Source organism: Saimiri boliviensis, chromosome 14 (genome assembly GCF_048565385.1).
Source record: "Saimiri boliviensis isolate mSaiBol1 chromosome 14, mSaiBol1.pri, whole genome shotgun sequence".
In the NCBI taxonomy this organism is placed as follows: domain Eukaryota; kingdom Metazoa; phylum Chordata; class Mammalia; order Primates; family Cebidae; genus Saimiri; species Saimiri boliviensis.
Window position 1 is genome coordinate 22,570,827 of NC_133462.1, and position 12,483 is coordinate 22,583,309.

Consider the following 12,483-nt stretch of genomic DNA (forward strand, 5'->3'; position numbering starts at 1 on the left):
TGACCAATATGGTGAAACCTCATCTCTACTAAAAATACAAAAATTAGCTGGGTGTGGCGGTGGGCACCTGTAGTCCCAGCTCCTCAGGAGGCTGAGACAGGAGAACTGATTGAACCCGGGAGGCCAAGGTTGCAGTGAGCCGAGATTGTGCCACTGCACTCCAGCCTGGGCGACAGAACAAGACTCTGTCTCAAAAAAAGAAAAAAAGGAAAGATGTGGCTATGACTGATTGTCTTTTTAACTTGCAGTCATAACCTGACTTTTGTTCAGCCTCTTCCAGCCGCTCTTGAGGACGTCATTCACCTTCTCATTCTCTCTCACTGTCGTCATCCTCTGAGGGGCTGCTACTGTCTTCAACTTCCTCTGCAGCTGTGTATGGCAGGTTTTTACAGTTCACTTCTAAAGGAGTAAGATACAACAGGTAAGTGCAGACTGATCATCAGATCTTTTCTTTCCCCCCATTATTTGGGTCAATGCAGAAAAGAGTGCCTTGGGTTCCAGCTCTACGTATCTTATTGTATATTTTCATTATTTTAGGTAAGAAAGGAGCAGGTAAAATTTGTCTGCTTATAAATTCTTCTTCTAGGAAGAATACTGTAATGTGTTATTAAAAGGTATGTTTATAACCAAGGGTTGATAAGTACTCAAACCAGGACATTTAGCACCAAGACTGACAAAGAGAAAATGAATTTATCAGGGCTTGACATGAAAGGCCCATTTCCAACAACGCTGAATCCCTACGTGGGTGACCGTGTCCCTCACTGCCCTCAGGACCTACAACCCCGCGGAGAGTGGGTGCTCCACGCCTTACCCTTGGGGAAGTGGCTGTCCTCTTCAGAGTCTTCCCAGTGATCAAAATCAAAAGCCACGTTGGGGTTCTGTTCAAGAGAACGGCTGACAGTGAGTGGGCGACTCTGACACATGCAGGGAGACCTCCCACTGCCGCGCCGCCCCACTCACCCGACGTCTGAGCAGGCGACACCACGCTTCCCTTCTCTCTTTGGCCAGAGTGATTAGAGGTTCGTCGTTTCTAATCACGCATTTGCAGTCATCTTGCCTTATGTTGCCCTGCAGCTCCAGATCAGCCTGGTAAAACTTGTCTCCCACCCAAGCACTGGGTTGTAAAAAGAAACAAAGTCAGCCTTTTAAAATGCTAGAAATTATTTCTATTCTACTTCATATGACTATACATCAACCTACCTGAAAACGACTCTATCTCTTAAATACTGACATTTGCAGTCCTTTGCATTCCTTATTCTTATCTTTAAGATGATGACATCTTCTTTTTGGAACCATTTTACTTGTGGGTGGAAGCTAGAAGGAGAGAGAAAGACTTGCATATTCATCAGTCTTATTTACTGGGTAGAAAAGCCAACTCCTCCACGCCGAGTGGACCTACCTTTTCAGAGGTGGCTGTGCAGTCCTGCCAACAGAGGCACCTTCAGTGTTTCCAGATGAATTTTCTGCACAAAACCAAAGTCAGATTGTCCTACAGGTTATTTATATGTAACTCCGTCACGTACACACATATATACACTTTTGTGCACCTTATGCAACTTCTAGATGAGGAACCACATAAGAGTGTAAATTGTATAGTAACCCTAGTATCTAGCTGCAAAGAACAGTTAGAAAAAAATTAAAACCATCACATAGGAAAACAAAATTTAAAATGTTTATGTTTAAGATAGAGAGTTTCGCTCTTGTTGCCCAGGCTAGAGTGCAATGGCACGATCTCGGCTCACTGCAACCTCTGCCTCCCAAGTTCAAGCGATTCTTTTGCCTCAGCCTCCCAAGTAGCTGGGATTATGAGCATGCGCTACCACACTCGGCTAATGTTGTATTTTTAGTAGGGACGGGTTTTACCATGTTGGTCAGGCTGGTCTTGAACTCCTGACCTCAGGTGATCCACCTGCCCTGGCCTCCCAAAGTGTTGGGATTACAGGCTTAAGCCACTGCACCTGGCCTACAATTTTATTTTAAAATAAAAACAGCCTTTGATGAGTATTAAAATTAAGTGACCAGGAAGTGAAGTCACTCATTTGAAAAAGAACCTCATTGCAGTGGCTGGCCTTAGATACAAACGTGCAGGCTTCTCTGGGGCTGTCTTGACCTGCCAGGAAGCCCTAAGGATGACTTCAAGGACAGAGGCCAGCACGCACTAGGAGCCAGTGCTGGACATGACATGTCCTCAAACAACATAATGTGAACCTCTCAGTCTTCAACAGGTGAGGCTTCCTTCCAAACACCAGAGCACAAATGTTCACAGCTGCTGGAATCACAGTAGGCTGAGATGGAAAACAGATCCACCGTCTGTGGTTTACTCATGGTACAGAATACGACGGCAAACAGACTGCCGCTGAGAAAACGCCATCCGTGGTGTCACCTGCCGCCTGCCATCGAGTGGCCTCAGGAAACAAGTGCCCTGACCCAGTGGCATCAAGAACCTTCGAGAACACCATCCCCAAGTCCTTCTGAGGGGAGGCAAGCAGAGGAACCCAGGGTGGCCTGGCCTGATCGCAGAAGCTGGGACAGATCCTAAAAACAGGCGTGAAGCTGGGGCGTGAAGGAGGCGGTCCTGCCACCGAATGAGAACAAGAACAGGAGACTGCGTCTGGGAGCAAGCGGCCAGGTTCCTCCTCGGAGCCATAAACCAAAAAGTGACTGAGGGAGTCTCAGCCAACTCGAGGTTGATTTATCCACGGTTAAGGATGTGCCCCGGGAAACACCCAAATCACAGGCGTGCCGCAGCCTCTACTGTTCCAAAGGGGCTTCCTGAACATCAGTGTCTAAAGGGGAGAGCAAGCCAGAGGGAGAAAAGGCGGCAGAGGGGCGGGACAAACCCAATCACACTTCCCCTGGAGCTCAGGAAAGCTACATTTGACACAAGATAAAGTGACGTGTGACAGGACACATACAGGACACAGGGCTACGACCGGAGCTGTGAAGGGACAGCTGTCTGCTTGGGAACAAAAGGCAGGTAGCTTAGACCCAGGCCTGGCATGTAACTTCCCCTTCGGCAGAGGGAGTTCAGAGATGGAGTTTTGCTTGCATAGAGCATAGCTACAGCTGGGAAGGCAAGAGCGCGCAGCAGCCCCTGAGCCGCAGCACATGCAACACAAACCACCCCAGGCCCAGGTCCTCCAGAAGCCCTACCTGGCACAGTGACGTCTGGGTGGTGTGTCTGCAGAGGAGGGCACAGGGTCCACCTGAGACCAGCCACCTGCTGCAGAGCCAGCAGAAGCAGCGGAGGCAACACCATCCTAACTGTGATGGACCTCTGAAGCTCAGGCCTCGCCCGCTCACCAGCTCGTGGTGACACAATGGACACATCACACTTTTCTAGCCACAGGGAGACAGTGAGTATCCAAAACCAGAAACTCTCTGGGAAGCCGCGGCAAGAAGAGCCATGAAGAAAGTGAATGGCATTTTCCTTCAACTGCTTGAACCTCAACAGGATCCTGGAGACAAGTCTCTTGCAGCTGAGACACAGAGCTGGGGAGTTCCCCGTTCGAGTGGCTCTTCCATGAAGGTGGCTGAGTGCCTAGTTGCTGCAGTGGACATTTAGTAGCCAGAGCTTCCCAGCAGAGCTCACTAAATGACTGCATGTCCCCCAAGAGCTACAGTTTGGGGGACCCACCTGGCTGCCCTGATGCCCCTTGGGCCCCACCAGGTCTCTAAAAGCACAGATCAGCCGGCAGCAGGGCCTGCAGCGGGCAGACCCACTCCAGCTCCACCTCTGCCGTCTACTGGATCCCAGGCTGCTACCGTGGAATCAACACCGCTCTGGGAAAATCCTCTTAACAGCAATTGTCCCAATGACCCTGTTCTTCTGACCAGCTGGCCTTGCAACTTCTGTTTCCCAGAACTCTTCAGAAAACCCTTTCCAGCAGATCCCACACAGCAAAAGCAGCTGCCCCCACTGTGGCCGAATCCAGGGACAATCTTCAGGAAGAGAAAGTGCATGCGCATTTTAGCAGCTACATCCAGTCCCCCACGTACCACTTGCCTCTGGAAGACCCTTTCTCCTCACCTGCACCTCTCACCGCACCAGCCGCAGTCACTGCCAGCAAGAGCACTAAATGGGACTGTGATGAAGAAAGGACATACCTGGGTTTGGACCACAGCAACAGTGAAATGCATCTAAAGTCATTTTTCCAAATGATCCACCTCTGTCTCAACACCCCCCCTTCTCCTCCCGCCGGAAAAAAAAAAAAAAAAAGCTGTGTGTGGAAATAGCTGGAATAATTTCTGTAGGAAACAATTTCCAAAACACATCCAGAGATGCATGGGAATCACACAGGCAGTAGGCAAGACGCCTCCGTCACAGAGCCACCTCCTCCCTCAATCTCCATCTTCAAAGAGGAATCGGTCTGTAGGGGAGTGAACTGCCTCCTGGGGCTCTCATCACCTCAGCTGCATGATCTGTGGGTTTCACCATCTCCGCTGCTTATCAAAGGGACTGGCGCTGTGCAGGGTCCACCCTCCCAGGGTCTCATCCTGCACTCCTGGGAAGTGGGATGAGGGACCAGAGCGGGAGCACGGAACAACTGCGATGTGGAAAGCTGGAGGTCCCGGCGCTGGTGTTGGGGACTCTGTTTAGTTATGGGATGAGTTTATCAATATATGTCGTCTAGGCATTTTCTAAGATTTGTCAAGACAAGGAGCAACGACCTAACCTCATTTCATAAAGACAACAAATATCAAAATTAAAAGGCCACATGCAGATAAATTCCAGTGACGGTAAATGGTCTCACCTCTCCTTTCCTTCTCCTCCTTCTGCAAGGGCTTGGGTTTGCCCCATTTGTCTTTTATTTTCTTTTTCATTTTTTTGAGATGGAGTCTCGTTCTGTTGCTCAGGCTAGAGTGCAGTGGTGCGATCTCGGCTCACTGCAACCTCCGCCTCTCGGGTTCAAGCGGTTCTCCTCCCTCAGCCTCCCAAGTAGCTGGGACCTCAGGTGTGCACCATCATACCTGGCTAATTTTTTTGTGTTTTTAGTAGAGATGGGGTTCTAACATGTTGGCCAGGCTGGTCTCGAACTCCTGACCTCAAGTGATCCACCTGACTCAGCACCCCAAAGTGCTGGGATTACAGGCAGGAGCCACTGTGCCCAAGCAGTTCTGTTTGTTTGTTTTCTGAGACACAGTCTCGGCTCTGTCATCCAGGCTGGAGTGCAGTGGTGTGATCTCAGCTCACTGCAACCTCTGCCTTTCAGGTTCAGTTGATCCTCCCACCTCAGCCTTTTGAGTAGCTGGGATTACAGGTGCCCGCCACCAGGCCCAGCTAATTATCTTTATTCTTTATGGCTCCTAACTCAGTGCCAAGTTCATACATGTCAGAAATCTTGCTAAGTCCGTGCGATTAGTCCGGCCGAGGTCAGTCAACTCTATTCAAATGCCAGCTCCTCCTCTTTGCTGAAGCGCCGTGCAATAAAAGTGAGCCTAGACATAAAGTCTGAAGAGAGCCATGCAATACGCAAATAATTCCCAAAATCAAGAAAAAAAAATGCCCACACTTGTAATAATGCAGATTAATTTCACAGACATAATGTTGATTGAAGGAAGCCACAAGAACATACACTATAGGCTGGGCACAGTGGCTTATGCCTATAATCCCAATACTCTTGGAGGCTGAAGCAGAGGATCACTTGAGGCCAAGAGTTCAAAATCAGCCTGGGCAACACAGTGAGACCTCATCTCTATTTCAAATAAAAGAATGTATTCTATATGCTTCCAATTCAGCAAAACTAACGGGGTCAGAAATCAGAATGGTCAGTGGGGAGGGTTCTGGGCAGGAGACTGCTGGGGTCCTGGGAATGTTCAACAGCTCCATCTGGGTGTGGTTCATGGGGACACACACACACACACTCACACACACTCACACACACTCACACTGCTGAGCTGTTCACTTAACATCTGTGCACATCACTGGATGGATGTTAGACCTCAAACTACAAAAACAAAACACTGGAGGCTGAACTGTCAAAAATAAGAACCGTTAGGTGACATCAGTTTATGTCGTCTTTTCTACATTTCGTCTCAAAGTGGAAAGTCTAAACATTAGAAATGTCCAGACATTAACGATTTGAACTTAACCGTCTTTTGAACAGCAAGTACCTACCAGGCTTCTGGTTTTCTGAGCTCGTCTCGGACTCAGCCCCTCCTTCTGTACCTGGGTCCTCGGCCTGGAGGCTCTGCAGGCAAGTAGCGTCTTCTGCTGGAGGAGGTGTCCTAGACAGGAGAGGCGGGGTTAACACCTGGCTCTCTACAGGAACTCCCAAGTGGGAGAGGAAGGCAGGCAATAGATGACTGCAAAGTGCCTGTGGCCCTGGGGAGTCAGACCCACACAGAGCTTGTGGCTCATTTAAGATGCCCTGGGCAGCCTGCCAGCTCTGTGCCTTCCGATGAGGGCCCGGTGACTGACACAGGACCAGGGAAGGCCTTCACTCTTCACCAGAGTAGTCTGTCTTCCACACTCACTGCTGCCCGCTTCAAGCAGGACAGACATGACAAGCCAGTGTCCTGCCTCCCCTACCCGGTCTCTGGGGCCATCTTCCCAGAGACCACCCCTGTTCCCAGTTTGGGTCTACTTCTGGAAATATTCTTTGCATAAAAAAGAAATTATTGCCTTCTATACCCTTCTATCTAAAACACACAGACACACATTTAAACACATGGAACCTACTAAATTCAACATGCTGCCGCATATTTTATCCTACTTAATAACTAGCTAGATTTATTTTAAAATGTTTTAAATTGTGTTCTTTTGGTTCTTTGAACAGGTAACCACATTCATGCAGTTCAGCATTTTAAAATCAGTCAAATTGGGCTGCACAGTGAAGAGCTCCCTCTCACCCCTGCTCCCCAGCCAGCCAGCTCCTTTCCTCGTGGGTGACAATGTAACTTGGTTTTTGTACAGCTTTGAAGAGACAATTCAAGCCTAAATGAGCACGCACACACAACAGAGCTGTGAGAAGGAGGGGCGCACGCATCTTCTGGCCGGGAACAAGCCTGTGGCGTGGCACTTTCTAGATTCAGGTAGCGAGTGTCCCTAGTCACTGCCCCTCCCCAGGCTCTGTGCAGTCACCCACCCTCTTCCTTCCTCCTCATACTCACCAAGCTTTGACTCTCCTCAAACAGCAGCAAACCAAGAGCCTTCCCCAGCTGCTTTCCTGAGCCCTAGGCTTAGACTTTCAGTAACCTTAAAAGCTAGTACCTCCACAGCCCACCTCAGCCTCTCCTCCTCTGCCGAGGGCTGTGTGTGGGAACCCCCTGTCACCGTCCACTGCACTAGCATCCCCCAGGCACCACGCTCCTCTACATCTGCCCACCACTAAGTCCTGTGGCTTCCAGATCTGCCGGTCACAGCCTGAGAGACTCTCGCCAGTTCCCTCTCTACATGTCAGGATTCCCTGTTCTCCAGGGGCTGTCTGAGATGGGGTCTCTCCTAGCAGGCTCCCTGTGAAACCTCGCAGTGCCTGTGCTGCTATGTGCTCTGTGTTCAGTCACGGGTATGGTAAGCTCACTTCCTAACCACAAACCTTCAGTGCAAAAAGGGGCCGTGCAGAGCCTTGGCACAGAGCTGGGGCTCAAAGTCGGTGCTTCCCATAAGCCATTAAACTTACTTTGGTTAAATCTACTGAACTTTAATGACCCCTTCATTTCTAAAAGAACATCTTAAAAGTATGGAAAAATTTTCTTGTTTCTTGAAAGTGGATGGAAACTACCCTGTATCCTAATCCTATGGGTACCCATTTTTATTAAGGTAAAAAAACTAAAAACCTTTAGACCATAAGGTGTTCATCTTTGTTTTTTTGTTTTTTTTTTTTTGAGACAAGGTCTTGCTGTCACCCAAGCTGGCGTGCAGTGGCACAATCACAGCTCCCTAACAGCCTAAACCTGGGCTCAAGCAATCTTCCCAACTCAGTCTCCCAAGTAGCTGGAACTACAGGCACACACCACCAAACCCAGCTAACTTTTATATTTTTAGTATAGACAGGGTCTTGCTATGTTGCCCAGGCTGGTCTCAAACTCCTGAGCTCAAGCAATCCTCCTGCCTTGGCCTCTCAAAGTGCTGGGATTGCTGGCATGAGCCACCGAGTCCGGCCCACATTCTCTTTAAACCCTCCTACTTTGAGCTGTAACTTAGGAATCTTTCAACATCACTAGCAACCACTAACCCTGCAGGCACTAGCCCTGCTGTCAGTCTCGGTCTGAATTCACTGGGTCTGCAGCTGCACCTGGGCCAAGCTCATCACTCCTGCCCAGGACATGCATCCCTCACCCACCCACCTCCAGACATCCTCTCCAGGCTTTCCTCCACCTGCTAGCTACAACATCCCCCACCTTTCCCACACTCCCCAGTGGAGGCACCAGGGCTCACCCTTAGACCCCTCCTCTGACACCTTGGGGCTCCCAGGCCCTGCCATGAGGCCTGTGCTCTTGCCACAGACACAGCCTGCCTGGAGCCCCGTCACCTCCAGCAGAACACCGCGAAGCTGGCGGCTTCTCAGCCTCCACAAAGCCACCTGGTCCAAGCCTCCATCTTTCTGTGCTAAGCTCCTGGCACAGTCTTTGTCCCCTAGCCCTCCCTTCAGTCTGTTCTCAACACAGCAGCCAAGAACCAACTTCTGTTGATGTCACCTGTCTGCTCAAAACCCCCTCGTGGATTCTGGCTCTGTGGAGCGAGAGCCTATTCCTTGCAGTGGCCACAGGCCTCACAAGACCTGGCCCCTGCACCTCCGGGTCCCTGTGTGCTGCCCCGCTCCGGCATCTCCTCCCTGCTCCTGGAACTCGCCACCTAGACTTTCCCCTAGCCCATGGGGCCTCCTCCCCAGCATCCACGTGGGCCACGCCTCACTGGCTCCCAACTACACATGCGCCCTGGGAGGAAGCTCTGTGGTGTTCTTACTCACCCGTGCCCCTCCTGCTCCTCGGACGGACAATCCTGGTCTTGAGCAGGCCTGGTTTCTGTCACTGTCAGCCTGGAGGAGCAAAGCAGACTTTATTTGCAAATGATCGTGGGTATCTGTGGAGCTTGTTTGGGGACAGTGGAGGACAGAGCTCGGAGTGCAGGGGGAAAAGCAGTGGGACCTCCTTCTAAAGCTACTAGGCCCTACAGACACAAGAGGGCTGTGTGGGCCAGGCCGGAGAAGATGCAGAGAGCAAGAGACTGGGGAATTGGATGTTCAAAAGCAGTTGTGTGTACCGGCCATTTAGAAAGCCGCATGCGCGCAGAGGCATGCCTGGAAGAGCCCTGAGCAGACCTGGAGTCTGCACCCCAGCCGGGGCCCAGGAGAGGATGTGGAGAACTGCAGGCCTTGGGCAGGGCTGGTGGAAGGTGCAATGGGGCAGCTGCTGTGAAAACTGGATGGAGCTTCCCCAAAAATCACACACAGGATTCCTGCAGGACCAGGCAGCTCCACTTCCAAGGAGCAACCTCAGGGAAGTGAAGGCGGGTTCAGACAGGTATTTGTACATCTGTGTTCACAGGAGCACGTCCAGCACAGTCAAGAGGGGCAGCAGGCCAGGCGTGCACAGGCGGACGAATGCAGAAGCAAAACTTGGTGATCCATGCCATGGAGGATGAGCTTCAAACGGAAGGAAATCTGACCCGGGCGGCAACAGGGGTGGACCCGGAGGACACTACACCTAGACGAGCCAGGTACACAAGGCAAACAGCAGATGATTCCACTTACAGTACCCAGGACTAGCAGATTCACAGAGACAAAGCAGAGTAGGGCTGGCAGGGGCAGACTCTGGAATTGCTATTTAAGGGGCAGAGAGTTTCTGTCTGGATAATGAGCAAGTTCTGGAGATGGACAGTGATGGTGGCTGCACCACAGAGAATGTCCTAAGTGCCACTGAATTGTACACTTAAAAACAGTTTCGATGGCAGCTGTTGTCACGTGAATTTTGCCACAATAAAACACGTAGGATTGGAGAAGTCACTGAGTCTTTTCTGCTGAGCTAACAGCGCTCTGGTCAGGTTTTCCGAAGCCCTGCTGCTCTCATCCCTGCCCACACTTGGTGCGCGTTTTCCTTCCTTCTCTCATTCCCCCTTCTGGTGGGCTGGACGTGCAGTGGTATCACTCCCTGGACTCTCATCTCCGTCTCCCTGACGGCTCAGGGGTTCCGGCACCTCCTCATACGGCAATTAGACATCCTGAAGTGGCTGCTCAGGGCTTTTGCCCACTTTCCTAACGGGTGCCTGCCGTTCCCCTCCTGGCTGGAGTGAATTCTTGATACAGATCCTTCCCGCTTTGGAGGTGCCAGGATCCCTCCACAGAGTGACTGTCACAGTCTCTCTAATACCCGTCACGGGAGGAGACGCTGGTGCAGCCACTTTGGAACACTACTGGGTAGTAACTCTATGACTCAGCAATCCCATTCCCCATTCCCTCAGAAATGTATTTGTAAAAAGGCATGTACAATAATGTTTAATGTGCCCCAAACTGGAAAACTTCCCTGGTTAACAGTATAATGGGTAAACAAATAATGGTATATTCATACAAAGGAACATGATGTAGCTGTGAGAATTTAGAGAAATGATGCCTCCTTCGAGCCGAGCTCGTGTCACTCACGGTGGTGAGGAAACACACCAATTCCGTTCAAACGAAGGACAAAACTGGGGAAAACCATTTCTGCTCTTCCATGTCAGGAGAATGGCTCCTCTTGGTGGGGAGGGAGGGGGAGGCTCTCAGGCAGGCTCTGTTTCTTGATTCGGGCTGGTTACACAGGTATACTCAGAAAAACCCAACACATCTGACCGTGCATGTCTGATATGTGCACTTTTCTATGTGTGTGCCATTTGTTAATAAAAAGTTAACAACAATCCTTGCTGTAAGAGATACAGGCGAAATGATATATTTGACATCTGCTTTATAATACTCCAAAAAAGCCAGGGTGGGATGGGGTATAGATAAAACAAGATTTCCAAAAGCTTGGTCATTACTACAATTGAGTGATGGGTACATGGAGACTCATTAAAAACTCTTTTTTTTTTTTTTTTTGAGACAGAGTCATGCTTTGTCCCCAGGCTAGAGTGCAGTGGTGCAATCTCATCTCACTGCAACCTCCACCTCCCAGGTTCGAGCAATTCTCCTGCCTCAGCCTCCCAAGTAGCTTGGATTACAGGCATGTACCACCACGCCCAGCTAATTTTTGTATTTTTAGTAGAGACAGAGTTTCATCATGTTGGCCAGGCTGGTCTCGATCTCCTGACCCTGTGATCCACACACCTCGGCCTCCCGAAGTGTTGGGATTATAGGCGTGAGCCACCACACCTGGCCAACTCTGCTACTTTCATAAAACACGTCCTTAACACTTGTGAGTTTTATTTCCAAAAGCTCTTCCAAAAAGGAGACAGAAATCCACTTACGGGGTCTGGCTTAGGCTTTCTTCACAAGCTGGCATCTTAGCGCCTTCATGTAATTTTTTCAGTTGTTCTACGTGTTCTGGATTATCAATGCCCATTCCCATGGACAATATTTCAGCTCGAACATTATAATCAATGACAGAGGTTTTTAAATTGGAAAGGTTGGTGATGTGCACCTGGAATCAATGAAAAACCAGAACATCAGAAGGCGTCACTCTGAATTTTCACTGAAGCGCAGACACTCTCACAGGGCCTCTCTGGCTCATCCTGCCACGTCGGCTACACTTTAGCGCTTGCCACAACGTGCAGGGCTTCCCACGGCAGCATCTGGATTGGTTCATACCTGAGGTGCCATCCAAACTGTCCACACCTCGCCCCATGCCACAGAAATATGGGCAAGTGGGGGAGGCAAGAGCAAATCTAGGACAAACCCGTAGCCAACACCGATCTGTAAGGCCACGGCCAGATGTGCACTTCTGACACCTTTCTCACTCCTTCTCAACCACCCTTCCCTGCCGAGGCTCGGCGTCTGCCTGTGTCTGTGAAGGGCCTACACCAAGGCCCTGAATCCTGTTCTGGGCCATTTCTGCTGCTCATCTTTTCTGCAACCAAAACATCCTCATCCATTTCCATGTACACAAAATTAAGTAAAACACAAACATCTGCAAGAGACTGGCCCTGTTGGGGGTGTGGGCATAGGAGGGGGCATCCCTTCCATGGTGAGAATGAGGGGTGCTCCAGGCCTGCCTTGGCTGAGGCCCTTTCCTAGATGAACCCCAGGAATGTGCGCCCACCAGGGAGTGTGCGGAGGAGCCTCTCTCCACTCAAACTGTGGGAGCAGGATCATGTACAGACGGTGAGGGTGGGTCTGTTTCCCTCTGGCGCACTATGGGCACTGCCACACGCTGCAGCATGGACACATCTGCCAGGTGCACTTTCTTTTTTGCTTCAATCTCTTTTAAATCCCTGCTTAATAAATTTTCTGCTTTTCTCTCCAACGAAAAATAAACACAATACTATCCCAACACCAACTAAGATGCCTGAATCGCCTCATTTACCTGCATTTGTAATCTGTATTTTCTCTTCTGAAAACCATTTTTTGCTTAGAG

The 12,483-nt window shown here is 50.2% G+C and overlaps 1 protein-coding gene across 5 annotated transcripts in view; it reads right to left on the bottom strand.

Annotated features, from left to right (window-relative positions):
• Positions 1 to 296: 296 nt before the first annotated feature.
• The window catches only part of TDRD12 (tudor domain containing 12), an 81,259-nt gene continuing 69,072 nt past the window's right edge, over positions 297 to 12,483 (bottom strand). For 3 of the 5 annotated variants that reach the window (XM_074386592.1, XM_003937313.4, XM_074386590.1), the window contains 8 exons: positions 11,378 to 11,550; positions 8,913 to 8,981; positions 6,119 to 6,228; positions 1,400 to 1,463; positions 1,201 to 1,314; positions 961 to 1,114; positions 812 to 878; positions 308 to 399 (listed from right to left, as the gene is read on the bottom strand). In XM_074386592.1, coding sequence (XP_074242693.1) covers positions 308 to 399; positions 812 to 878; positions 961 to 1,114; positions 1,201 to 1,314; positions 1,400 to 1,463; positions 6,119 to 6,228; positions 8,913 to 8,981; positions 11,378 to 11,550 — 843 coding nt within the window. Of the gene's footprint in view, positions 400 to 811; positions 879 to 960; positions 1,115 to 1,200; positions 1,315 to 1,399; positions 1,464 to 6,118; positions 6,229 to 8,912; positions 8,982 to 11,377; positions 11,551 to 12,483 lie in introns of all 5 variants that reach the window. The other 2 variants (XM_074386593.1, XM_074386591.1) reach the window with 1 other exon arrangement.